The 26,593-nt window shown below is 51.6% G+C and overlaps 1 protein-coding gene across 2 annotated transcripts; it reads right to left on the reverse strand.

Annotated features, from left to right (window-relative positions):
- ENTPD4 (ectonucleoside triphosphate diphosphohydrolase 4) lies at positions 1-25,990 on the reverse strand. Of its 2 annotated transcripts, XM_038160400.1 has the most exons (13): positions 25,904-25,990; positions 24,307-24,413; positions 23,367-23,552; positions 19,941-20,146; positions 16,164-16,314; positions 15,973-16,076; positions 14,235-14,294; positions 11,954-12,084; positions 9,136-9,302; positions 6,997-7,309; positions 4,323-4,408; positions 2,161-2,322; positions 1-992 (listed from the first exon to the last, which is right to left on the reverse strand). In XM_038160400.1, exons 2-13 carry the CDS (start codon positions 24,312-24,314, stop codon positions 770-772), a joined length of 1,797 nt encoding a protein of 598 aa, XP_038016328.1. In that variant the 5' UTR covers positions 24,315-24,413; positions 25,904-25,990; the 3' UTR covers positions 1-769. The 2 variants fall into 2 exon arrangements, with proteins under 2 accessions (XP_038016328.1, XP_038016329.1); XM_038160401.1 differs by lacking the exons at positions 23,367-23,552; positions 24,307-24,413; positions 25,904-25,990 and adding an exon at positions 22,810-22,945.
- Positions 25,991-26,593: the final 603 nt, after the last annotated feature.

The following is a 26,593-nucleotide window of genomic DNA, read 5'->3' on the forward strand; positions in this document are numbered from 1 at the left end:
TTCATAGAAATCCCACTTTTAATCAGGGACAAATTGACTTTCAAGTAAAATCAACAGTTTTAAATAAAATATAAATTACCAGAGGACTTGGAAAGACCCTGTGCACGTTCTCCTCTGCTTTTCCAGTTCTCTTCACATTCCTGGAGTTTCTGGGAGGTCTCTCCACGATTATGGAACAGAAATTTGGGATTAAAAGCAGCGACTGGTGCCACTGGGAGGGTGAAAAAGGAGGAAATCCTTTTCCCTTTTCCAAGGGAAAAAAGGAGGGAGCAGAAGTGATGGAAGCAGTTTTATATGGAAGCACAGCATTGGATGCGAGGCATTTTCCTTCTCCATCCCAGGAGTGATTCCAGAAGGGGAAAATCACATAAAATGTCCTAAAAGGGGTTTTTTTGTGTGTGTTTTTTTGTTCCTGCTTTTGGAACCTCCCGTTCTTCGAGACTCCAAAGCGAGAGCAGGGATGGCAACGCTGGAATCCAGCAAGGAAAATCCAAGCTCATTCTGGGATTTCAGCCTCTCCCAAAGGTGGGAACTCAACTCATCCTCTCCCGCACACCTCCAAGTGCAACATTCCCAGCAAAGTCATTTTTTGGCATTTTTCCCTCACCACCCCGTTCCCCTGGAATTCCCAAGCCTGCCCGGAATTCCCAACTCCGCTTCTCCAAAAGGGGCAAAAAAAGGAGGAACCCTGAGGCAAAAATGGCTTTTTTGTGTGTGTGTGTGTGTGTGTGTGTGTGTGTGTGTGTGTATGAATCCTCCACCCTGGATCCTATCCCGGGATTTTCTGCGGGGGGAGCCCCTCCTGGATCCAGAGGGCAGGGGAGGAGCCGCCGGGGAGCAGGCGGCGGTGGATGCGGCGCAGGCGGAGCAGGTAGAGCAGGATGGAGAGCAGCACCACCAGGAAGCAGGCCAGGAACAGGTAGTGGTTGTACACAAAGGAGAAGCTCCTCCAGTGAGAGTGAACGCCGCGGAAATTCTCCTGCTGGATGTCCCTGGAAAAGAGCAGAGGGACAACGGGCACGACTCAGAGGCAAAGCTCCGTGGCACTCGCGTTCCCTGGAAAATCCCTTCCCCCAGGATTTCTCTCCCGGGAAGCTGAGAGGCCTCAGAGAAAAGGAAAACAATTTTATCTGCTTTGCTTCTCCTGTGTTTTGCTGCTGTGGAATGTGGCTGGGGATTGTTCACCCACAGGTGATTGTTCCATTGGTTCCTGGGAGTTGTTTTCACTCTTTGGCCGATCAGGGCCAGGCTGTGTCGGGGCTCTGGAGAGAGTCACGAGTTTCCATTATTATCTTTCAGCCTCTGGCTGTGTCCTTTCTGTGTTCTTTAGCACAGTTCAGTTTAGCATTCTTTGATCTAATATAGATCATGAAATAATCAATCAGCCTCCTGAGAACACGGAGTCACACTCAGCATTCCTGCCTTCCTCAGGGCATTTCCCAGCAAATACAGCAAAATTCCACTGCCAGCTTGGTGGAATCAGAGCTCATTGGGTGGAATAAGAAAAACAGCACAAGTTGAGGTTCTAAAAGCCACAAATTCCCATCCCAAAATTCCCCTCCCAAAGGCTTCTCCCAGATTTTTGAGAGGATGTCCCTGAAAAAGAGCAGAGGGACAACGGCCACGTCTTAGAGGCAAAGCTCTGCTTCCAACCTGGTGGGAATCAGAGCTCACTGGGTGGAATAAGCTCTAAAAAGCACAAGCTGAGGCTCTAAAAAGCACAGACTCCCATCCCTAAAATTCCCCTCCCAAAGGCTTTTCCTAGATTTTTGAGAGGATATCCCTGGAAAAGAGCAGAGGGACAACAGCCACGCTTTGGAGGCAAAATTCCACTTCTAACTTGGCTCTGGGCAGGAATCCGAGCCCATTTTTGGGAGCAGCATCTAAAAACCCCAAGGTGAGGCTCTAAAAAGCACAAATTCCCATCCCCCAAATCCTCTCCCAAAGGCTTTTCCCAGATTTTTGAGAGGATGTCCCTGGAAAAGAGCAGAGGGACAACGGCCACGCTTCGGAGGCAAAATTCCCCTTCCAGCTGGGCTCTGGGCAGGAATCCCAGCCTGTTTTGGGGACGAGGCTCTAAAAAGCCCGATTTGAGGGATCTCCACCTCTTCCCACCCCACAATTCCCCTTCCCAAAGCCCTTCCCGGATCCCTGGGGTACCTGAGGGGCAGGAAGCGGGTGCGGTAGAGGATGGCCCCCAGCGTCCACTGCACCTCCTTGTCGTAGACCTGCAGCGCCGTCTTCAGGCTCCCGTAGCTCTCCGGGAAGGAAAAGCCCCGGTGGAAAACCTCGAACATCCAGGCAGACTTAAAGCACTGGAACCTGCGGAGAGCAGTGGGGTCAGCCAGGAGACACGGGGTCAGCGACGACAGGATCAACCAGGAACAGTGGGATCAGCCAGGAAACGTGGGATCAGTCAAGGAGAGCGGGATCAGCCAAGGACAGCGGGATCAGTCAGGAAAAATGGGATCAGCCAGGAAACATGGGATCAGGGACAGTGGGGTCAGCCAGGAGAAATGGGATCAGCCAGGAAACATGGGATCAGGGACAGTGGGGTCAGCCAGGAGAAATGGGATCAGCCAGGAAACATGGGATCAGGGACAGGGGGATCAGCCAGGAAAAATGGGATCAGAGACAGCGGGATCAGCCAGGAGAAACGGGATCAGCCAGGAAAAATGGGATCAGGGACAGGGGGATCAGCCAGCAAAAATGGGATCAGGGACAGTGGGGTCAGCCAGGAGAAATGGGATCAGCCAGGAAACATGGGATCAGGGACAGTGGGGTTAGCCAGGAAATGTGGAATCAGTCAAGGACAGCAGGATCGGGCAGGAACAGTGGGATCAGGAACAGTGGGATCAGGAACAGTGGGATCAGCCAGGAAACATGGGATCAGTCAAGGCGAGCAGGATCAGCCAGGAAAAATGGGATCACGGACAGTGGGGTCAGCCAGGAGAAATGGGATCAGGAACAGTGGGATCAGCCAGGAAACATGGGATCAGCCAGGAGAAATGGGATCAGCCAGGAGAAATGTGGTCAGGGACAGTGGGGTCAGGGACAGTGGGACCAGCCAGGAAACATGGGATCAGGAACACTGGGATCAGTCAGGGACAGTGGGATCAGCCAGGACACGGGGATCAGTGAAGGAACACTGGGATCAGGAACAGTGGGATCAGCCAGGAAACATGGGATCAGGAACACAGGGATCAGGAACATTGGGATCAGTCAGGGACAGTGGGATCAGGAACACTGGGATCAGTCAGGAACACTGGGATCAGTGAAGGAGAACAGGATAAGCTCAGCTCAGCATTCCAGCATTTGCAGGGCAGAATTAAATATGGAATTCTCAGCTTTTGCAAGTTTTTTTCCCACTTCCAGTGATCCCATGAAATGGAAAGGCCTTGGCAGTTCTGGGTGGGATTGGTCAGGAACGGTGGGATCAGCCAGGGACATTGGGATCAGTGAAGGAGAACGGGATAAGCTCAGCTCAGCATTCCAGCAACCACCGGGCACAATCAAACACGGAATTCTCAGCTTCTGCAAGGTTTTTTCCCACTTCCATGAAATGGAAAAGCTTTGGCAGTTCTGGGTGGGATCAGCCAGGAACAGTAGGATCAATTAAGGACATCGGGATCAGCCAGGAACAGTGGGATCAATTAAGGACATCGGGATCAGCCGGGAACAGTGGGATCAATTAAGGACATCGGGATCAGCCAGGAACAGTGGGATCAATTAAGGACATCGGGATCAGCCAGGAACAGTGGGATCAATTAAGGACATCGGGATCAGCCGGGAACAGTGGGATCAATTAAGGACATCGGGATCAGTCGGGAACAGTGGGATCAATGAAGGACATCGGGATCAGTCGGGAACAGTGGGATCAATTAAGGACATCGGGATCAGCCGGGAACAGTGGGATCAGTCAGGGAGAGCAGGTTAAGCTCAGCTCAGCATTACAGCAACTACGGGGCAGAATTAAATACAGAATTCCCAGCTTTTCAAAGTTTTTTTCCCACTTCCAGTGGTCCCATGAAATGGAAAGGCCTTGGGAATTCTGGGTGGGATCAGCCAGGGAGAGCGGGTTAAGCTCAGCTCAGCATTCCAGCGCCCATGGGGCACAATTAAATATGGAATTCTCAGCTTTTCCAAGGGATCTTTTCACAATTCTCAGGCCTTTCCCAAGGTTTTGTCCCACTTCCAGTGATCCAGCAAACGGACAGGCCCTGGCAGGAGGAACTTCCTGGACAAAGCCTGAGCCCAAAGCCAAGCCCAAGCCCAAAGCCAAGCCCAAGCCCAAAGCCAAGCCCAAGCCCGACCCCGCTCACTTGAGCCGGTGCAGATCCGCGTGGGGCGCGTAGAGCCCGCGCTCGAAGCGTTCCCGCAGCACCGACCACCTGGTGGCACAATAATCCTGTGGAATCCAAAAAAAAAAAAGGGAAAAAGGGAATGATCCCAGCACTCCACCTGCCTGGAGAAGGAAAATCCCACCAGAAAAAAATAACCTGAAATACCAAAAACCAAAAAGTAACAGCAGCTCGCGCTGCCAGCAGGAAAATCCCAATTTTCCTGGGAATATTTTGATCCGCACTTGGAATTTGGGGTGGAATTAAAGTTCAACTCTTGGAATTTGGGATGGAATTAATGTTAAACTCTCTGGGAATATCCAGGATCCCAAATTTCATGCGAATATTTTGATCCACACTTGGAATTTGGGGTGGAATTAAAGTTCAACTCTTGGAATTTGGAGTGGAATTAATGTTAAACTCTGGGAATTTGGGATGGAATTAACGTTAAACTCTCTGGGAATATCCAGGATCCCAAATTTCATGCAAATATTTTGATCCACACTTGGAATTTGTGGTGCAACTAACGTTAAACTCTTTGGGAAGATCCAGCAAGGAAAATCCCAAATTTCATGGGAATATTTTGATCCGCATTTGGAATTTGGGGTGGAAATAATGATCAACTCTTTGGGAATATCCTTGGAGGTGAAACTTGTTCCTCTGTTTTTAGGGAATTGCCAAATTGTCTCATTCCTCTGCTTTGCTGTAGTTTTAACTATCCCCAACAAGAAAAAATTACCTGAAATAATTAATTAACGTTAACGTCAATTAATAATTAACGTCAAACTCTCTGGGAATATCCAGCCAGGCAAATCCCAAATTTCCTGGGAATATTTCGATCCACACTTGGAATTTGGGCTGGATTTGATGTTAAACTGATCCCTTTTTCTTCACCTGTGAGCTTTAGCGAATTTAGGAATTTGGGATTTCTTCAGGAATTTGAGATCTCTTAAGGAAGAGTTCTGCTGCAGGACTCTGGGAATAAAATCCTAATGGAGAGAAATTTTAAATTAGGAATCGATCCCTTTTTTCACCTGTGCAGCTTCAGTGAATTTAGGAATTTAGGATCTCTCAAGGCAATGTTTTTGGGAATAAAACCCTCGTGATGTTACAAATGAGGGAATTGATACATTTTCTTTCACCTGCGCAGCTTCAGTGAATTTTTGAATTTAGGGTCTCTTAAGGCAATGTTTTTCTGCAGAACTTTGGGAACAAAATCATTGAGGATGTTCTAAATGAGGAATTTATCCCTGTTTTTTCACCTGTGCAGCTTCAGTGAATGTGGGATCTCTTAAGGAAGAGATTTGCTGCAGGACTTTGAGAACAAAATCCTTGAGGATGTTATAAATTAGAAATTGATCCCTTTTTTTTCACCTGTGCAGCTTCAGTGAATTTAGGAATTTAGGATCTCTCAAGGCAATGTTTTGTTGCAGGACTTTGGGAGTAAAATCCTTGTGGATGTTAAAAATTGATCCCTTTTTTCACCTGTGCAGCTTCGGTGAATGTTTGAATTTAGTGTCTCTTACAGCAATGTTTTGCTGCAGGACGTTGGGAGTAAAATCCTTGTGGAGAGATGTTTTAAATTAGGAATTGATCCTTTTTTCACCTCTGCAGCTTCAGTGAATTTAGGATCTCTCAAGGCAATGTTTTTGGGAATAAAATCCTCATGGGCTGATGTTACAAATGAAGGAATTTATATCTTTTCTTTCACCTGTGCAGCTTCAGTGAATTTTTGAATTTAGGCTCTCTTAAGGCAATGTTTTTCTGCAGGACATTGGGAATGAAATCCTTGTGGAGAGATGTTTTAAATGAGGAATTTATCCCCTTTTTTCACCTGTGCAGCTTCAGTGAATTTATGAAACGGGATCCCTTAAGGCAATCCCTTTTGTTTCAGGACTCGGGGAGTAAAATCCCTATGGAGAGAGGTCCTAAATGAAGGAATTGATCCCTTTTTTCACCTGTGCAGCTTCAGTGAATTTATGAATGTAGGATCTCTTTTGGCAATGCTTTTCTGCAGGACTTTGGGAGTAAAATCCTTGTGGAGAGATGTTTTAAATGAGGAATTGATCCCTTTTTTCACCTGTGCAGCTTCAGTGAATTTTTGAATTTAAGGTCTCTTAAGGCAATGTTTTTCTGCAGGACTTTGGGAGTAAAATCCTTGTGAAAAGATGTTTTAAATAAGGAATTTATCCCCATTTTTTCACCTGTGCAGCTTCAGTGATTGTAGGATCTCTTAAGGAAGAGATTTGCCGCAGCACTTTGAGAACAAAGGAATTGATTCCTCAATTCCTTGAGGAATTGATCCCTTTTTCACTTGTGCAGCTTCAGTGAATTTATGAATATGGGATCTCTTAAGGCAATGTTTTTCTGCAGGACTTTGGGAACAAAATCCTTTAGGATGTTATAAATTAGGAATTGATCCTTTTTTCACTTGTGCAGCTTCAGTGAATTTAGGATCTCTCAAGGCAATGTTTTTGGGAATAAAATCCTCATGGGCTGATGTTACAAATGAGAGCATTTATATCTTTTCTTTCCCCTGCGCAGCGTCAGTGAATTTTTGAATTTAGGCTCTCTTAAGGCAGTGTTTTCTGCAGGACTTTGGGAATGAAATCCTTAGGAGAGCCGTCCCGAGTCAGAGCTGCCCCGTTTCTCCCACCTGCGCGGCCCGGGTGAACTTGGCCGCGCTGTAGTCGCCGCCCATGCGCAGCACGTCCTCGGTGCAGTAGTAGAACTCGGAGAAGCCGTAGAACTCGCTGCTCTGCAGGTGCAGGGGCGGCTGGAAGACGCCGTTCAGGGAGCTCTGGGTGCCGTCGGTGCGGTTCAGCAGCGGCCGCAGCCGCTCCCGGCACTGCTGGAAGTCGCCGGTGCCGCGCAGGTGCAGCGTCAGCCCCCGGAGCCGCAGCTCGTCCTGCGCGTCCCGCGGCAGGCACGGGTCCGGGAGAGGGGCCTGCGGGCTGAGCCCGGCCTGCCTGGCACGGGGAGACACAGCAAAGCCTGGCTCAGCAAGGCCTGGCTCAGCAAGGCCCGGCTCAGCAAGGCCCGGCTCAGCAAGGCCCGGCTCAGCAGGGCCCGGCTCAGCCCGGCCTGCCTGCCACGGGGAGAGACAGCAAAGCCTGGCTCAGCGAGGCCCGGCTCAGCCTGGCCCAGCTCAGCCCGGCCTGCCTGCCGCGGGGAGACACAGCAAAGCCTGGCTCAGCGAGGCCCGGCTCAGCAAGGCCCGGCTCAGCAAGGCCCGGCTCAGCCCGGCCTGCCTGGCACGGGGAGAGACAGCAAAGCCTGGCTCAGCAAGGCCTGGCTCAGCCCGGCCCAGCTCAGCCCGGCCCGGCTCAGTCCGGCCTGCCTGCCACGGGGAGACACAGCAAAGCCTGGCTCAGCAAGGCCCGGCTCAGCAAGGCCCGGCTCAGCAAGGCCCGGCTCAGCCCGGCCTGCCTGGCACGGGGAGAGACAGCAAAGCCTGGCTCAGCAAGGCCCGGCTCAGCCCGGCCTGCCTGCCACGGGGAGACACAGCAAAGCCTGGCTCAGCGAGGCCCGGCTCAGCCTGGCCCAGCTCAGCCCGGCCTGCCTGGCACAGGGAGAGATAGCAAAGCCTGGCTCAGCAAGGCCCGGCTCAGCCTGGCCCGGCTCAGCCCGGCCCAGCTCAGCCCGGCCTGCCTGGCATGGGGAGAGATAGCAAAGCCTGGCTCAGCAAGGCCCAGCTCAGCCCGGCCCAGCTCAGCCCGGCCTCCCTGGCACGGGGAGAGATCGCAAAGCTTGGCTCAGCAAGGCCCGGCTCAGCCTGGCCCAGCTCAGCCTGGCCTGCCTGGGACAGGGGGAGAGATCAGCCAGGCCCGGCTCAGCCCAGCCTGCCTGGGAGAGAGACAGAGATCATCCAGGCCCAGCTCAGCAAGGCCCAGCTCAGCCCGGCCTGCCTGAGACAGGGAGAGAGATCAGCCAGGCCCAGCTCAGCAAGGCACGGCTCAGCCTGGCCTGCCTGGGACAGGGAGAGAGATCAGCCAGGCCTGGCTCAGCCCAGCCTGCCCACCCAGCCTGGGGCAGGGAGAGAGATCAGCCAGGCCCGGCTCAGCAAGGTCCAGCTCTCTCTGGGAGACAGAGAGAGCTCAGCAAGGCCCAGCTTCAATTTCCACTTTTTCAGCTGAACCCATCACTCCAATTCCTGAGGAGGAATCCCTCTCCACCTCCCAGATTTTCCCTTCCCACACCAGACGTGCTGCGATCTCTCCACAATATCCAGGATCATTCAGAATATCCAGGATCATTCCCATCTTTCCAGGACCATCTCCCATCACTCCAGGCTACTCTGAGCTGCCCCGGGGCCCTCCCAGGGCTGGAGCAGCCACAGCTTCTCTGGGAATTCCATCCCAGCCCTCCCCACCCTCATATTGGGAATTCCTTCCATAAATCCAACCAAAATTTCCACTTTTTCAGCTGACTCCAACTCCTGAGGAGGAATCCCTCTCCACCGCCCAGATTTTCCCTTCCATAAATCCCATCCATAATTCCCATCCCATCCATAATTCCCATCTTTCCAGGACCACCTCCCCCTGGCCCAGGCTGCCCCAGCCGACCTTGGACGCTCCCAGGGCTGGAGCAGTCACAGCTCCTCTGGGAACTCCATCCCAGCCTTTCACCACCCTCACACCGGGAATTCCTTCCGTAAATCCAGTCTATTCCCACCACACCCTGGAAGTGCTGCGATCTCCCCACACGTCACCCAGGACCATCCCCACCTTCCCAGGACCGTTCCCACCCCCAGGCTGCTCCCAGCCGGCCCCTCGTTGCCGGGAATTCCGGGTACCTGTTCCTCAGGAGGCTGCTGGACAGGAGGCTCTCCTCGTACCTCGCGCGCGCCGCGTTGCCGCCGAAGCCCAGGAAGGTGGCCACGTAGACGCGGTAGACGTGCTCCGTCTGGTGGGCGTCACAGCCCAGGTTCACCTCCGCCAGCAGGCTCTTGGCCACCTCCTCCTGCAGCGGCAAAACCAGGGATCATTGCCACGGTCCCGATCCGAAAATGAAGTTCTTGGGATGTCCTGGACACCTCTAATTTCACCCATCTCTTCAGCGCCTTCCTCTCCTGCCTGTGCTTCCTGCACTCTGGATAAAGGATATTCCCATGGGATGGTGGGGGTGGTCTGGTTGGAAAAGGTCTCGAAGATCATCAATCCAACAGCAAAATCGGGAATCATTGCGATGGTCCCGATCCAAAAATGAATTTTTTGGGATATTTTGGACACCTTTAATTCCACCCCTCACCCATCTCTTTAGTGCTTTCCTGCCTGTGCTTCCTGCTCTCTGGATAAAGGATATTCCCATGGGATGGTGGGGGTTGATCTGGTTGGCAAAGATCTCGAAGGTCATCAATCCAACAGCAAAATCAGGAATCATTGCGATGGTCCCGATTCAAAAATGAATTTTTTGGGATATTTTGGACACCTTTAATTCCACCCCTCGCCCATCTCTTTAGTGCTTTCCTGCCTGTGCTTCCTGCTCTCCGGATAAAGGATATTCCCATGGGATGGTGGGGGTGGTCTGGTTGGAAAAGATCTTGAAGATCATCAATCCAACAGCAAAATCAGGAATCGCTGCGATGGTCCTGATCCAAAAATGAAGTTTTTGGGATATCTTGGACACCTTTAAGTTCACCCATCTCTTCAGTGCTTTCCTGTCTGTGCCTCCTGCATCCTGATTTAGCAAAATCAGGAATCACTGGGATGATCCCTATCTAAAAATGAATTTTTGGGGATATCTTGGACACCTTTAATTCCACCCCTCGCCCATCTCTTTAGTGCTGTCCTGTCTGTGCTTCCTGCACTCTGGATGAAGGACATTCCCACGGGATTGTGGAGGTGTTCTGCTTGGAAAAGATCTTGAAGATCTTGAAGATCATCAATGCAAGAGTCCTGAAGAGCCACGCCTGTGGTTTTTTGATATTCCCGGGATATTTGGATATTCCCACAGCATCATGGACGTGTTCTGGCTGGAACAGATCTTGAAGATCATCAATCCAAGAATCCTGCGGAGCCACAGCCGTGCTTTTTGGATACTGCCAGGAATGAGAACTCCACACTGCCCTGGGCAGCTTTTCCAATGCTTTCCAGCCCTTTGCAATCCAGGTATTTCAGGAGTTTTCCTCAGGGATGATCATCTCCCACATTATTTGGAAAATCCAAGATTATTTCGGAGGGAGAGCAAAACTGAGGAATTCTCCTTGGGAATCATCATCTCTCCCATATTTTTTTGTTAAAAAATAGGATTGCTTCATAGGGAGAGCAAAAAAAAAAAGGGATTTTCCTCAGGAATTATAATCTCTCCCATATTTTTTGTTTAAAAAATAGGATTACTTCATAGGGAGAGAAAAAAAAAGGAGTTTTCCTTGGGAATTATCATCTTTCCCATTTTATTTGTGAAAAAGACCAGGATTACTTCAAAGGGAGAGCACAAAAAAAGGAGTTTTCCTTGGGAATGATCATCTTTCCCATTTTATTTGTGAAATCCAGATTATTTCCTAGGGAGAGCAAAATTGAGGAGTTTTCCTCGGGAATGATCATCTCTCCCATTTTATTTGGAAAATCCAAGATTATTTCATAGGGAGAGCAAAATAAAAGAGTTTTCCTTGGGAACGATCACTTCCCACATCATTTTGAAAAAGATCACTTCATAGGGATGGCAAAATCTTGGAATTTCAGACCCCTGGCCCTGAAAAACCCAGGAATTGCTTCTGTGGAGCCTGGAATTTTCTTCTCCCAGAGAAAAATGTGGATTGTGGCTGCTGAATTCAGTGCTCCACTTCCCTCTCCCACTCTGGATTGCCAGGACAGATTCCATGACCAGAATTCCCGTTTTTGTTCCATTTATGCTCAGATAAAGCCACCCCACAGGCAGGAATTTTCATCCCTGTTTTCCCAGCTGATATTTGACTGGCTCTGCTCTGGAGCTGAGTGTCCAGATTTTATTAATTGCAAATCATTTCCTACACCCTCTGTTAATTAAAACAGAGGAATTAGGGAATTAATTGGGGAAACATCATTCCACGGGATTTAAAAACTCGATTTATCCGTTATTAGAAAAGAGCCAAACGTGGGGATTTGATGCTGTTTTCCCTCTAGATAATTCCCAATTAATTTCATGGGAAGTTCAGCTTGGAAAATTCAGGAATTGCTCCAGAACTCAGTGGAATTGGAGCAATTTATGTTCAGTTTGGGACAAAGCAATCTGGTGACGTTTATAAATGCTAATTCTATTTCTCCCAAGAATTAAAAGGAAAAAGTCATTTTTATGGAAGGCTTTTTATAGGAACCACCAGGAATTTTTGGGTTTTAAGCCCCAGGATGCAAAGTTTGGAATGTAAGGGATTTAAAATTGTCCAGAAAGATTAAAAATGAAGGATTGATGCAGGACTTGAGCGATGGGAACGAAAAAAACAAAGGAACTGCTTAGAGAATGGGATGGGATGGGATGGGATGGGATGGGATGGGATGGGATGGGATGGGATGGGATGGGATGGGATGGGATGGAGGATTCCAAAGGATGGGAAAGAAAGGAAAAGGTGTTAAAATGAGCCCCGAGGGAAGGGGGAATTCCTGGAGAATGACCTGGGATGGGGAGGCAAGGCTTACACTTTGGGGCACTTCGTAGGCGATCTGCGTGGAGACCCCGCCCATGTCCAGGATCCCCACGGTTCTCTTGCGGAAAATGGGATCGTGGCGCTCGCTGCCCGGGACCTGCACCTCCACCACGGCCTCATCCTCTGGGAAACACAGAAAAATCCATGGGAAAGAGGTTAAAATCCCTGTGCTCGCTGCCCGGGACCTGCACCTCCACCACGGCTACATCCGCTGGGGAAATCAATGGGAAAAATCCATGGGAAAGAGGTTAAAATCCTTGTGCTCGCTGCCCGGGACCTGCACCTCCACCACAGCCTCATCCTCTGGGAAACACAGAAAAATCCATGGGAAATAGGGAAAAAATCCATGGGAAATAGGGAAAAATCCTTGTGCTCACTGCCCGGGACCTGCACCTCCACCACGGCCTCATCCTCTGGGGAAATCAATGGGAAAAATCCATGGGAAATAGGGAAAAAATCCCTGTGCTCACTACCCCAAACCTGCACCTCCACCACGGCCTCATCCTCTGGGAAAATCAATGAGAAAGAGGAAAAAAATCCATGGGATACAGGGAAAAATCCCTGTGCTCGCTGCCCGGGACCTGCACCTCCACCACGGCCTCATCCTCTGGGAAACACAGAAAAATCCATGGGAAAGAGGTTAAAATCCCTGTGCTCGCTGCCTGGGACCTGCACCTCCACCACGGCTGCATCCGCTGGGGAAATCAATGGGAAAAATCCATGGGAAAGAGGTTAAAATCCTTGTGCTCACTGCCCGGGACCTGCACCTCCACCACGGCCTCATCCTCTGGGAAACACAGAAAAATCCATGGGAAATAGGGAAAAATCCATGGGAAATAGGGAAAAATCCTTGTGCTCACTGCCTGGGACCTGCACCGTCACCACAGCCTCATCCTCTGGGAAACAGGGAAAAATCCATGGGAAAGAGGTTAAAATCCCTGCGCTCGCTGCCCGGGACCTGCACCTCCACCACGGCCTCATCCTCTGGGGAAATCAATGGGAAAAATCCATGGGAAAGAGGTTAAAATCCCTGCGCTCGCTGCCCGGGACCTGCACCTCCACCACGGCCTCATCCTCTGGGGAAATCAATGGGAAAAATCCATGGGAAAGAGGTTAAAATCCTTGTGCTCGCTGCCCGGGACCTGCACCTCCACCACAGCCTCATCCTCTGGGAAACAGGGAAAAATCCATGGGAAATAGGGAAAAATCCTTGTGCTCACTGCCTGGGACCTGCACCTCCACCACGGCCTCATCCTCTGGGGAAATCAATGGGAAAAATCCATGGGAAATAGGGAAAAATCCCTGTGCTCGCTACCCCGAACCTGCACCTCCACCACGGCCTCATCCTCTGGGAAACAGGGAAAAATCCATGGGAAAGAGGTTAAAATCCTTGTGCTCACTGCCTGGGACCTGCACCTCCACCACGGCCTCATCCTCTGGGAAAAAATGGGAAGAGTCAATGGGAAACAGGGAAAAATCAATGGGAAATGGGGAAAAATCAGTGGGGAACTGGGAAAAATCAGTGGGAGACTGGGAAAAAAATCAATGGGAAATAGGGAAAAATCCATGGGATACGGGGAGAACTCCTGGGGGTCCAGCCAGGGAGGGCCCAGAGCAGCTGCTGTTTGTGGCTGTCAAAGCTTCAGGTGGGAGTGGAGCCAAACCAACCCCTGCAGCAGCTGCCAACATCTGGAACTGCACCCCAACATCTGGAAATGCAACTCCCATGGCTGGGACTGCACCCCAACATCTGGAAATGTAACTCCCATGGCTGGGACTGCACCCCAACATCTGGAAATGCAACTCCCATGGCTGGAAATGCTTCCCAACATCTGGAAATGCAACTCCCATGGCTGGGATTGCTTCCCAACATCTGGCTGGGACTGCTTCCCAACATCTGGAAATGCAACTCCCATGGCTGGGATTGCTTCCCAACATCTGGAAATGCAACTTCCGTGGCTGGAACTGCATCCCAACATCTGGCTGGGACTGATTCCCAACATCTGGCTGGGACTGCTTCTCAACATCTGGCTGGGATTGCTTCCCAACATCTGGAAATGCAACTCCCATGGCTGGGATTGCTTCCCAACATCTGGAAATGCAACTCCCATGGCTGGGACTGCACCCCAACATCTGGCTGGGATTGCTTCCCAACATCTGGAAATGCAACTCCCATGGCTGGGATTGCTTCCCAACATCTGGCTGGGATTGCTTCCCAACATCTGGCTGGCAAATCACCCCCTGGAGCCCCCAGTGCCCCATCAGATCCTCACCATCGTCCGTGTGCTCGAATCTCCCAAGGACAAAGTTGATCCCAATCCACGCGTAGACTCCTGCAGGTGGAAATAAACCACATCTGGAATGTCAGGAACATCAGGAACAGCTGCATCAGGAGCGTGAAAGCAGATTGAAACACTTTCGTTTCTTTTTTCCCCGGGTGAGTTCGGCTCTGTCACTGCTCACTTTTATTTTATAAAGTTGTACAAGTTGAACATTCCTGGGAAATCATTCATTCCCGCAGGAATTCCTGATGATTTTCTCCTCTCCTGGGTCAATGCTGTGATAAAATTTGGGATTTAATGAATTCAAGCCGCTTTGATGTGCAAAATTCAGGAAAGAACTGGGGGAAATGGAATTTTAAAGGGATTTTAAGGCTCTGGTGATCACACCAAAATATCTCTGCTTTCGAAATCATCTCACCCTGCGAAGTTCCTTCCATCGGGAATGTTGGGATTTATCCTTCCCCTCCCTCTGGAGGAAACAGATTCAGTGCCATTACATTTTCAGGGATAATCAGCAAAGATTTCGCCAATCAGGATTGGAAAAAGCAACAAAACCACCCCAAATCTTCCCTTGGAATTCCTAAATATTTTCCGAATTGAATTCCATTAAATTTTCAGGGATAATCAGCAAAGATTTGGCCAATCAGGATTGGAAAAAGCAACAAAAACACCCCAAATCTTCCCTTGGAATTCCTAAATATTTTCCAGCAACAGAAACATCCCAAAGCATCCCTTGGAAATCCCAAATATTTTCCAGATTCAGTTCCATTAAAGGAAATCCTAAACATTTTCCAGATTCAATTCCAGTAATTTTTCAGGGATAATTAGAAAATATTTGGCCAATCGGGAGCTCCAGAGGAAGAAAGGAATATTCCAGAGGAAGAAAGGAATATTCCAGAGGAACACAGGAATATTCCAGAGGAACACAGGAATATTCATTTCCTGAGGAATAAAGGCTCTCAAGCAAAGCAGGATTTGAAAAACCAATAAAAATACCCCAAAGCATCCCTTGGAATTCCTAAATATTTTCCGAATTCAATTCCATTAAATTTTCAGGGATAATCAGCAAAGATTTGGCCAATCAGGATTGGAAAAAGCAACAAAAACACCCCAAATCTTCCCTTGGAATTCCTAAATATTTTCCAGCAACAGAAACATCCCAAATCATCCCTTGGAAATCCCAAATATTTTCCAGATTCAGTTCCATTAAAGGAAATCCTAAACATTTTCCAGATTCAATTCCAGTAATTTTTCAGGGATAATCAGAAAATATTTGGCCAATCGGGAGCTCCAGAGGAACAAAGGAATATTCCAGAGGAAGAAAGGAATATTCCAGAGGAACACAGGAATATTCCAGAGGAACAAAGGAATATTCCAGAGGAACAAAGGAATATTCCAGAGGAACACAGGAATATTCCTTCCCCGAGGAATAAAGGCTCTCAAGCAAAGCAGGATTTGAAAAACCAATAAAAATACCCCCAAATCATCCCTTGGAATTCCTAAATATTTTCCAAATTGAATTGCATTAAATTTTCAGGGATAACCAGCAAACATTTGGCCCATCAGGAGCTCCCACCATCCCCAGACTCCAGAGGAACACAGGAATATTCCTTCCCTGAGGAATAAAGGCTCTCAAGCAAAGCAGGATTTGAAAAACCAATAAAAATACCCCAAACCATCCCTCGGAAATCCCAAATATTTCCCAGACACTTTCCCAAGGCCCACCTACCTTCCTGCTTCCCAGAAATCACCTCAGCATGGGAGTCAGAGAAGAGGAAATCGAAGTGCACGGGGATGTCCGTGAGCAGATCCTCCAGGATGGCTTTCTGCTGGCTGCAAAATCCCACCAAAAAAAAAGCTTAAAATAAAAGTTGGGATTCAGCTGGGATTCCCAAAAACAAAGAGCAGGGAATCAATCACCTCTCGGGCAGGATCCTCATGCCTGCAGTGCACAGGATGTAGAGAGGAGTCTCCTTGTGCTTGGAGCGGGGCACGTGCTCGGCAGCGAAGCTCAGCAGGGGTGAGATGTAATCACTGACCTTGTCAGGAGAGCTGGCAAACTCCGAAATTCCTGGCAAAACACAAAAGTGGCAGTGGGGCAGCTGCAGCATTCCCTGGGAAATCCCGAGCAGAGGCGTTACGTTTGCAGGGTGCCCTGAGGAAGGCAGGAATGCTGAGTGTGACTCCGTGTTCTCAGGAGGCTGATTGATTATTTCATGATCTATATTATATCAAAGAATGCTACACTAAACTGTGCTAAAGAATACAGAAAGGACACAGCCAGAGGCTGAAAGATAATAATGGAAACTCGTGACTCTTTCCAGAGTGTGGGGTCTCACCCCCAGATTGGGATGACCCCAAAAGATGGAAAAGTCCCTCCTCCAACCCCTGCCTTCAAAGAAAGACTCAGCAGTCCTCTGTTGTCCGGTCTCAAGGTTGTTTATTGTTGTTTATCTAAAAGATTCTTCTCCTGAGCTGCTGTGGCCCGTTCAGCAGGTCAGACAAAGGCACACTGCCCTCCCAGGGGCTGCTGCCATCTTTGATATCACACATTCCGTGTTCCATGTTTATACTTTTTCCCCAATGCCTCCTGTCTATATTGAATGGTGACTTTCTACTCTAAACCAATCTGTGAGTGCCAACATCACCACAGACATGGAGGCTGGGAAGGAGAAAGGAGGAGGACAGGGCACACCCAAATCCCTCCATCTTAGATCTCCTGACCCCCATGTACAACACTTAGATCCCTGCGTACAAGGCTTAAACCCCCCTGTACAGCACTCAGAAATCCTTCCTTTCACTTCGTGGTTACTTCTACTACAACACCTAAACTTTTGTGTGTGGCTTGTAATTCTTCATACAGAGTTAGTAACTTGCTCCATGAACTAAGATCAAAACCCCACGTGTGTCTTTGGCTGCATGCCAGGATCTCAGAGCCCCCTGCCAGCAGCTCTGGCCATCCAGGACACCCAGAGGGATGTTCTGGATTCCGACACCAGAGCCCCGACACAGCCTGGCCCTGATCGGCCAAAGAGTGAAAACAACTCCCAGGAACCAATGGAACAATCACCTGTGGGTGAACAATCCCCAGCCACATTCCACAGCAGCAAAACACAGCAGAAGCAAAGCAGATAAAATTGTTTTCCTTTTCTCTGAGGCCTCTCAGCTTCCCGGGAGAGAAATCCTGGCAAAGGGATTTTTCCAGAGAATGTGAATGCCGCACAGAGGAATGAGGAAAAGTGGGAAATCAGCTGTAAAAATGATGGAATTCTGATTTTCGATGGTGCTTTTCTCTCCTAACGGCGCTCCTTGCACTCTGAAGGGTCTGGATAAGGGATATTTCTGGGTTTCTTTGGGATTGGTTTGCAGGGAATTTTAAAGTCTGGAGTAGGGCAGGAGGAAGAGGATTTTCCATGCGGCAGCAGCAGGAAAAGGTGGTGATGAAAATCCATCCAGGAACTGGGAGAAACATGGAATTTCTCCATGATTTCCTCTCCTAGCTCTGCTTCCTGCACTGCAAAGGGTTTGGATAAAGAATATTTCCAGGTGGAAGAGCTCCAGGTTTCTTTGGGATTGGTCTGCAGGGAGTTTAAAATAAGAAATATGAGGAAATATAGGAAAATAAGGAAAAGATGAGGAAAAATTAAGGAAAAAATGGGGGGAAAATAAGGAAAAAAAGAATGAAGGTGACACCTGAGCATCCCTTAAACCTTAGGGATAAAACTTGTGTTGACGTGATGATTTTTATATAATTAATAGATAATTATCGATAATAATTGGCTGAAACAACTTTACAGGAACACAATCATTTCTTCATTAAATAAAGAGAATAAAGGTAAATTATAACAGGACCAGCACCTGCCTCATCCATGGACAAACCTCTCCCTCCTGCCCCATTCCAGACTTAAACTCCTGCAAACCAATCCCAAAGAAACCTGGAGCTGTTCCACTCTCTCAAGGTTGAAATATCCCTTATCCAGCCCCTTTGGAGTGCAGGAAGCAGAGTTAGGAGAGGAAAGCCTGGAGATATTCCATGTTTGTACCTGTGCCTGCTTTGATTTTCATCACCACCTTTTCCTGTTGCTGTCTCATGGAAAAACCTCTCCTTCCTGCCCCATTCCAGACTTAAACTCCTGCAAATCAATCCCAAAGAAACCTGGAGCTGTCCCACACTCACAACACGGAAATATCCCTTTATCCAGCCCCTCTGGAGTGCAGGAAGCAGAGCTAGGAGAGGAAATCATGGAGAAATTCCATGTTTGTGCCAGTACCTGGATGGATTTCCATCACCACGGGTTTCCTGTTGCTGTCCCTCATCTGCTGGATGTCCAGCAGCCCGTGGGGACAGCACCTGCCTTATCCATGGACAAACCTCTCCCTCCTGCCCATTTCAGCTCCACAAAACTCCTGCAAATCAATCCCAAAGAAACCTGGAGCTGTCCCACACTCACAACATGGAAATATCCCTTTATCCAGCCCCTCTGGAGTGCAGGAAGCAGAGCTAGGGGAGGAAATAATGGAGGAATTCCATGCTTCTCCCAGCACCTGCTTTGATTTTCATCACCACCTTTTCCAATGGCAAAACCTCTCCCTTCTGCCCCATTCCAGATTTGAGCTCCACAAACTCCCTACAAACCAATCCCAAAGGTACCTCAAACTCTTCCACACTCGCAGTATGGAAATCCCCTTCATCCAGCCCCTTTGCAGTGCAGGAAGCACAGTTAGGAGAGGAAATCACGGAGAAATTCCATGGTTTTGCCAGCACCTGGTTTGACTTTGATCACCACCTTTTCCTGTTGCTGTCCTGTGGAAAATCCTCTCCCTCCTGCCCCATTCCAGACTTAAACCCATGGCAAATCAATCCCAAAGAAACCTGGAGCTGTCCCACACTCACAACATGGAAATATCCCTTATCCAGCCCCTCTGGAGTGCAGGAAGCAGAGCTAGGAGAGGAAAGCCTGGAGAAATTCCATGTTTGTGCCAGCACCTGGTTTGATTTTCATCACCACGGGTTTCCTGTTGCTGTCTCATGGAAAATCCTCTCCCTCCTGCCCCATTCCAGACTTAAACTCCTGCAAACCAATCCCAAAGAAACCTGGAGCTGTCCCACACTCACAACACGGAAATATCCCTTTATCCAGCCCCTCTGGAGTGCAGGAAGCAGAGCTAGGAGAGGAAATCATGGAGAAATTCCATGTTTGTGCCAGTACCTGGATGGATTTTCATCACCACGGGTTTCCTGTTGCTGTCCCTCATCTGCTGGATGTCCAGCAGCCCGTGGGGACAGCACCTGCCTTATCCATGGACAAACCTCTCCCTCCTGCCCATTTCAGCTCCACAAAACTCCTGCAAATCAATCCCAAAGAAACCTGGAGCTGTCCCACACTCACAACATGGAAATATCCCTTTATCCAGCCCCTCTGGAGTGCAGGAAGCAGAGCTAGGGGAGGAAATAATGGAGGAATTCCATGCTTCTCCCAGCACCTGCTTTGATTTTCATCACCACCTTTTCCAATGGCAAAACCTCTCCCTCCTGCCCATTTCAGCCCCACAAAACCCCCTGCAAATCAATCCCAAAGAAACCTGGAGCTGTTCCACTCTCTCAAGGTTGAAATACCCCTTATCCAGCCCCTCTGGAGTGCAGGAAGCAGAGCTAGGAGAGGAAATCATGGAGAAATTCCATGTTTGTGCCAGTACCTGGCTTGATTTTCATCACCACGGGTTTCCTGTTGCTGTCCCTCATCTGCTGGATGTCCAGCAGGTCCTTGGGGTTGCCGTTGTGCCGGGGCCAGCAGTACACGAACACCCGGGAGCCGCTGCTGCCGCAGTCCACCACGATGCCGTAGCTCAGGTTGGGGTTCCCCGTGTCCGTGGCCTCCGTGTCCGTCACCCTGGCCAGGTACCTGGGCACAAATGGGAATTGCTGCAGGGAATTCAGCTTCCTGTGGGTGGCTTGGTCAAAATCACATTAAAATCGGGTGCTGTGGTACTCTCAGGGTCCCCCGGGGCTGGAGGAGCGCTGAATCTGACTCCATGCTCCTGGAAGGCTGATTTATCATTTTATGAGATATTATATTAAAGAATGCTAAACTCTACTGAAGAATAGAGAAAGGATACACACAGAAGGCTGAAAGATAATAAAGAAAAACTCTTGCCTCCTTCCAGAGCCCCGACACAGCCTGGCTGTGATGGGTCATTAAGCTGAAACAATTCCCATGTTGGATAAACAATCCCCAGCCACATTCCAGAGCAGCAGAACACAGGAGAAGTGAATCAGATCATTCTTGTTTCCCTTTTTCTCCGAGGCTTCTCAGTTACCCAAGAGGGAAATCCTGGCAAAAAGGTTTTCCCAAAACATATGGCAGTAACAGGGTGGTTTTCAGGGAATTTTGGGATGAGTTGGGTGGGATTTTAAATCCCATCCGCTGCCACCCTCAGGGACACCTCCCACTGTCCCAGGGGGCTCCAGCCTGGCCTTGGACACTTCCAGGGATCCAGGGGCAACCACAGCTGCTCTGGGAATTCCATCCCAGCCAGGAATTCCTTCCCAACTGTCACCCTGATTTTCTAAGACCTTGCTAAGCCCTCTGATGTTTGCATTCTTGTAACAAACTTTCTCACACACAGTTCTGTAAACAACTTATGTTTTGCATTCTTTCATGGAGGAGGAGAGAATTGATGGACTCTTGGTCTGTCCAGTGTCACTGGAGAGGTGGCACTGTCACCCTCCAATCCACTGTCACTTCTGGAAAACTATAAATGTTGGAGTCAGAAAATAAAGGTCCCTCTTTTTTGTTCACCTGGAGAGCAGCAGTGTCCGTGTGGTCTTTTCGTGTCGTATTATGACACCCAACATCCCACCTATCCCTGCCCTCTGGCAGAAGGAAGCCATTCCTGCCCCTGTTTCACAGGAAATTCCAAGAGCCAGCCTCAAGGATCAAATTCCCACAGCAAACGGCAAAAGCAATTCCCAAAAATGTTTTATTATTGAGAATTTTCATCCCTAGAACTCCAACAGAAGCATAAAATACAAACACCTGAAAAGGTTCCTAAAAAAAGCAGGAAATGTTTTTTTAGGAAAGATAAAAATTGATGGGAAAAGCTAAAAGCTGCTTGCTGTACCACCAACACAACCTGAGCGTGTTTCCCCTTTCCCCCCAAGCTCTAATTCCCTCTTTTCCATGGAATTATTTTCCCCCAGAGCTCCACTTCTCCTTTTTCCATGGAAATCTTTTCCTCCTTCCCCCAGAGCTCCAATTCCCTGTTTTTCATGGAATTCCCTCCCTCTCACCTGTGGAATGTCCTGTCCTGGGCTCAGTACCTCCCGGGGATCAGGAGCAGAGCAGCATTTCCCCTCTTCCCCAGGCTCCACTCCCTGTTTTCCATGGAATTCTTTCCTCCTTTCCCCCAGAGCTCCATTTCCCTGATTCCCATGGAATTCCCTCCCCTCACCTGTGGAATCTCCCATCCCAGGCTCAGTGATTCCCACAGATCAGGAGCAGAGCAGCATTTCCCCTCTCCTTCAGGCTCCATTCCCCGTTTCCCATGGAATTCTCTCCCTCTCACCTGTGGAATCTGCCGCTGTCCCAGTGTTTGCAGGGAGCAGAGCAGCGTTTCCCCTTTCCCCCAGGCTCCATTTCCCTGTTTCCCATGGAATTCTCTCACCTGTGGAATCTCCCGCTGTCGCGGTGCTTGCAGGGAGCAGAGCAGCGTTTCCCCTTTCCTCCAGAGATCCATTTTCCTGATTCCCATGGAATTCCCTCCCCTTGCCTGTGGAATCTCCCATCCCAGGCTCAGTAATTCCCACAGATCAGGAGCAGAGCAGCGTTTCCCCTTTTCCCCCAGGCTCCATTCCCTGATTCCCATGGAATTCTCTCCCTCTCACCTGTGGAACCTCCCGTACTTCCAGTGGATCAGGAGCAGAGCAGCCATTCCCCCAAAGCTCCGTTTCCCTCTTCTCATGGATTCCCTCCCCTCTCACCTCCGGAATCTCCCATTCCAGGCTCAGTGCTTCCAGGGATCAGGAGCAGGGAGACCTGTAAGTGTTCCCCCTTTCCCTCAGGCTCCATTCCCTGTTTCCTGTGGAATTCTGTCCCTCTCACCTGTGGAATCTCCCGCTGTCGCAGATCAGCAGCAGGGAGCAGAGCAGCAGAGCAGCGTTTCCCCTTTCCCCCAGGCTCCATTTCCCTGATTCCCATGGAATTCCCTCCCCTCACCTGTGAAATCTCCCATCCCAGGCTCAGTAATTCCCACAGATCAGGAGGACAGCAACGTTCCCCCGTTCCCCCAGGCTCCATTCCCCATTTCCCATGTATTCCCTCCTCTCACCTGTGGAATCTGCCCCTGTCCCGGTGCTTGCTGCGGAGCAGCAGCAGGGAGCAGAGCAGCAGAGCAGCGTTTCCCGTTCCCCCAGGCTCCATTCCCCGTTTCCCATGTATTCCCTCCTCTCACCTGTGGAATCTGCCGCTGTCCCGGTGCCGCGCACCAGCAGCAGGGAGCAGAGCAGCGTTTCCCCTTTCCCCCAGGCTCTCCATTCCCTGTTTCCCATGGAATTCCCTCCCCTCACCTGTGGAATCTCCCATCGCGGTGCTTGCCGCGGAGCAGCAGCAGGGAGCAGAGCAGCAGAGCAGCGTTTCCCCTTTCCCCCAGGTCCATTCCCCGTTTTCCATGGAATTCTCTCACCTGTGGAATCTCCCATCGCGGTGCTTGCCGCGGAGCAGCAGCAGGGAGCAGAGCAGCGTTTCCCGTTCCCCCAGGCTCCATTCCCTGTTTCCCATGTATTCCCTCCTCTCACCTGTGGAATCTGCCACTGTCCCGGTGCTTGCAGGGAGCAGAGCAGCGTTCCCCCTTTCCCCCAAGCTCTCCATTCCCTGTTTCCCATGGAATTCCCTCCCCTCACCTGTGGAATCTCCCATCGCGGTGCTTGCCGCGGAGCAGCAGCAGGGAGCAGAGCAGCAGAGCAGCGTTTCCCCTTTCCCCCAGGTCCATTCCCCGTTTTCCATGGAATTCTCTCACCTGTGGAATCTCCCATCGCGGTGCTTGCCGCGGAGCAGCAGCAGGGAGCAGAGCAGCATTTCCCGTTCCCCCATGCTCCATTCCCTGTTTCCCATGGAATTCTCTCACCTGTGGAATCTCCCGTCGCGGTGCTTGCCGCGGAGCAGCAGCAGGGAGCAGAGCAGCAGCGCCGCCGCGGCCGCGGCCGCCCCCAGCAGCAGCAGCTGCCGCAGGGACGCGTTCAGGAGCCGGGGACACCCCACGGGCGAGAGGCTGAAGTGCCACGAGGCCGGCAGCAGGCAGGAGATGCTGATCCTGGAATCCCAAGGGAGAAACGAGCGGACTGAGCGATGGATTTGGTGCTAAACGCAGGAAACATTCTTCCCTGGAGGGTGGGGAGGGCTGGGATGGAATTCCCGCTCCTGCCCCATCCCTGGGAGTGGCCGGGGCTGAGGAGGATGGAAGGATCCCATATCCCGTGGGATTTGCTGGGTTTGGAGCTGGAGCTCCTTTTTATCCCCTGGCTTTCTTTCAAAGACTCAGGAGAATTAGAGCCAGGAAGGAGGGAAAAGCCTGGCTCGGGATTCAGGGAATGGGAATCTGGGGATGATCCTGGAGAAGTCTGGGAGGACCTCAGGGCAGTTCCCCAGGGCCTGAAGGGGCTCCAGGAGAGCTGGAGAGGGACCTGGGACCAAGGATGGAGGGATGGGGCAGAGGGAATGGCTTCCCAGTGCCACAGAGATGGAATAGATGGGATATTGGGAAGGAATTCCTGCCTGGGAGGATGGGGAGGGGCTGGGATGGAATTCCCAGGGAGCTGTGGCTGCCCCTGGATCCCTGGAGGTGCCCAAGGCTGGGCTGGAGCCCCCTGGGACAGTGGGAGGTGTCCCTGCCCTGGCAGGGGTGGGATGATCCTTAAGGCCCCCTCCAACCCAAACCCACTCCAGGATTTCGCTCGGGATTGAGAGGACTCAGGACACCATTGCCATGCTGGAATTCCCGATTACATTCCCCGTCCTTCCCTCCAAAGCCTTTCCAGATTATCCCACAGTTCCTCTGGGATCCTTACCTGCCCATTTTGGGATCGGGGCAGCCGCAGGAGCTGTGGAGCCTCAGCCGGTGACCTCGGAGGGACCAGGAACATCCGACCTCCCCTGGGCCATCCCTGCTCTGCTCCTGAGGGAAAACCAAGGCAGCTGATCCCCTGCTCAGCACAGGGAGATCCCCGCGGGAGCTGATTCCCTGCTCAGCACAGGGAGATCCCCGAGGGAGCTGATTCCCTGCTCAGCACAGGGAGATCCCCGAGGGAGCTGATTCCCTGCTCAGCACAGGGAGATCCCCACGGGAGCTGATTCCCTGCTCAGCACAGGGAGATCCCTGAGGAAACACCCAGGGATGGGATCCTTCCCTTCCCTTCCCTTCCCTTCCCTTCCCTTCCCTTCCCTTCCCTTCCCTTCCCTTCCCTTCCCTTCCCTTCCCTTCCCTCCGGGATATGGGGCCAGCCCGAGGCTTTCCCGGGTCAGGAATGCCGGAATCCCAAGGCAATCAGGAATCCCTCGGGCACGGAGGAGAGGGGCTGGGGTGGAATTCCCAGAGCAGCTGGGGCTGCCCCGGGTCCCGGCAGTGCCCAAGGCAGGGCTGGAGCAGCAGGGACAGCGGCGGGAGCGGGGCTGGAGCAGCAGGGACAGCGGCGGGAGCGGGGCTGGAGCAGCAGGGACAGCGGCGGGAGCGGGGCTGGAGCTGGGTGGGATTTCAGCTCCTTCCCACCCAAAGCATCCCGGCACTCTGGGACCCCCGCCAGGATCAAGCGCCAGCACAACTCCCACAGAGCCAAGGAAAGGCTGGAATTCCAGCCCAGGGACACCCCGCGGCTGTCCCTCCCTCCGCCGGCCGGAGGGGACATCCCGGCCCGGGGGACACCACGGCGGGAGCCGGGACCGGGCGGCCGAGGGGACAGCGAGCACCGGGATGGGGAACAATGGGATGGGGAACAACGGGATGGGGAACAACGGGATGGGGGAATAACGGGATGGGGGAACAACGGGATGGGGAACACCGGGATGGGGGAATAACGGGATGGGGGAAAAGGACGGGGAGCACCGGGATGGGGGAATAACGGGATGGGGAACACCGGGATGGAGAACAACGGGATGGGGAACACCGGGATGGAGAACAATGGGATGGGGGAAAAGGACAGGGGAGCACCAGGATGGGGGAACAATGGGATGGGGAGCACCGGGGTGAGGGAATAACGGGATGGAGAGAACAGGGTGAGGGAAAGGGACGGGGAAGCGGGATGAGGGAATGGGATGGAGGCAAGGACGGGGAAGGGACGCGGAGCGGAAGGAGCTGGTCCAGCTCCCCACGGCCGCCACCATCCCGCAGGGCTCGGCTGCCCCCGAACCCCGCGGCCCCCCGGCGATCCCGGTCCCATTCCCGATCCAAATCCCATTCCCGGTCCCGGTGCCATTCCCATTCCCGGTCCCGATCCCGGTCCCGGTCCCGATCCCGGTGCCATTCTCATTCCCGATGCCATTCCCATTCCCGGTCCCGGTCCCGGTCCCGGTCCCGATCCCGGTGCCATTCTCATTCCCGATGCCATTCCCATTCCCATTCCTGGTCCCGGTCCCGGTCCCGGTGTTCCCCCCTCTCTCCCCCAGCCTCACCTCCCGGGCCGCCCCATGGCAACCGGCCCCACGCCACTTCCGGGTGCGCCGCCGGACGTGACGCGAAGCGCGCTGACGTCACGGCGGGGCCCAGAAGGGATTCCCCGGGGGCGTGGCCCTGGGGGCTTGGCCAGGGGTGGGCGTGGCCGGGGGCGTGGCCGGGGCGAGCGCGCTCCCGTGGACCGGGCCCTGGCTCGCCGTGAGCGCGCTGCAGGGCAGAGACCGGCGCTGTGGCTACGAATGTGCCCCAGCCCAGCAATGTGTCTATGTGTCATCAACAAGCAGCTTGACCGGGCCAATATTCCAGCAGCAATCACCCAGCAATGTGTATGTATGTCATCAACAAGCAGCTTGACCGGGCCAATATTCCAGCAGCAATCAATGGTTGTGATGCTCTGTAGAGGTGTTTAGATGTTCTGCACTGGGTGTTGTGTTACACGAACGGTTCCCCTTCTCCCTCGGGTGGTCTGTTCCCCTTGTACCCCTCGGATAAGGTGCTCTGTCCCCTGTAGCCCCTCCCTTCGCCCCTCCTCACTGCTGTCCCCTTGGCTGCGGCCCTCCGTCCCCGCCTCCCATTCCGCGGGTGTAAATGTCCCTTGGGAGTGGAATTCGGTCTCTTTTTTCACCTGGATGGTCTCTGGTGCAGATGTCCCTTCCCAGCTAATAAACAGGACATGGGAACCACGTGGA

Source organism: Motacilla alba, chromosome 22 (genome assembly GCF_015832195.1).
Source record: "Motacilla alba alba isolate MOTALB_02 chromosome 22, Motacilla_alba_V1.0_pri, whole genome shotgun sequence".
NCBI classification, from domain to species: domain Eukaryota; kingdom Metazoa; phylum Chordata; class Aves; order Passeriformes; family Motacillidae; genus Motacilla; species Motacilla alba.

Excerpts from the sequence above, each read along its gene's own strand:
- ENTPD4 (XM_038160400.1), bottom strand. Across the intron at positions 9,303-11,953 it reads CCTACGAAGTGCCCCAAAGT|GAGGAGGTGGCCAAGAGCCT; the intron begins GTAAGCCTTGCC and ends TTGCCGCTGCAG. Across the intron at positions 2,323-4,322 it reads GCGGATCTGCACCGGCTCAA|GTTCCAGTGCTTTAAGTCTG; the intron begins GTGAGCGGGGTC and ends TGCTCTCCGCAG.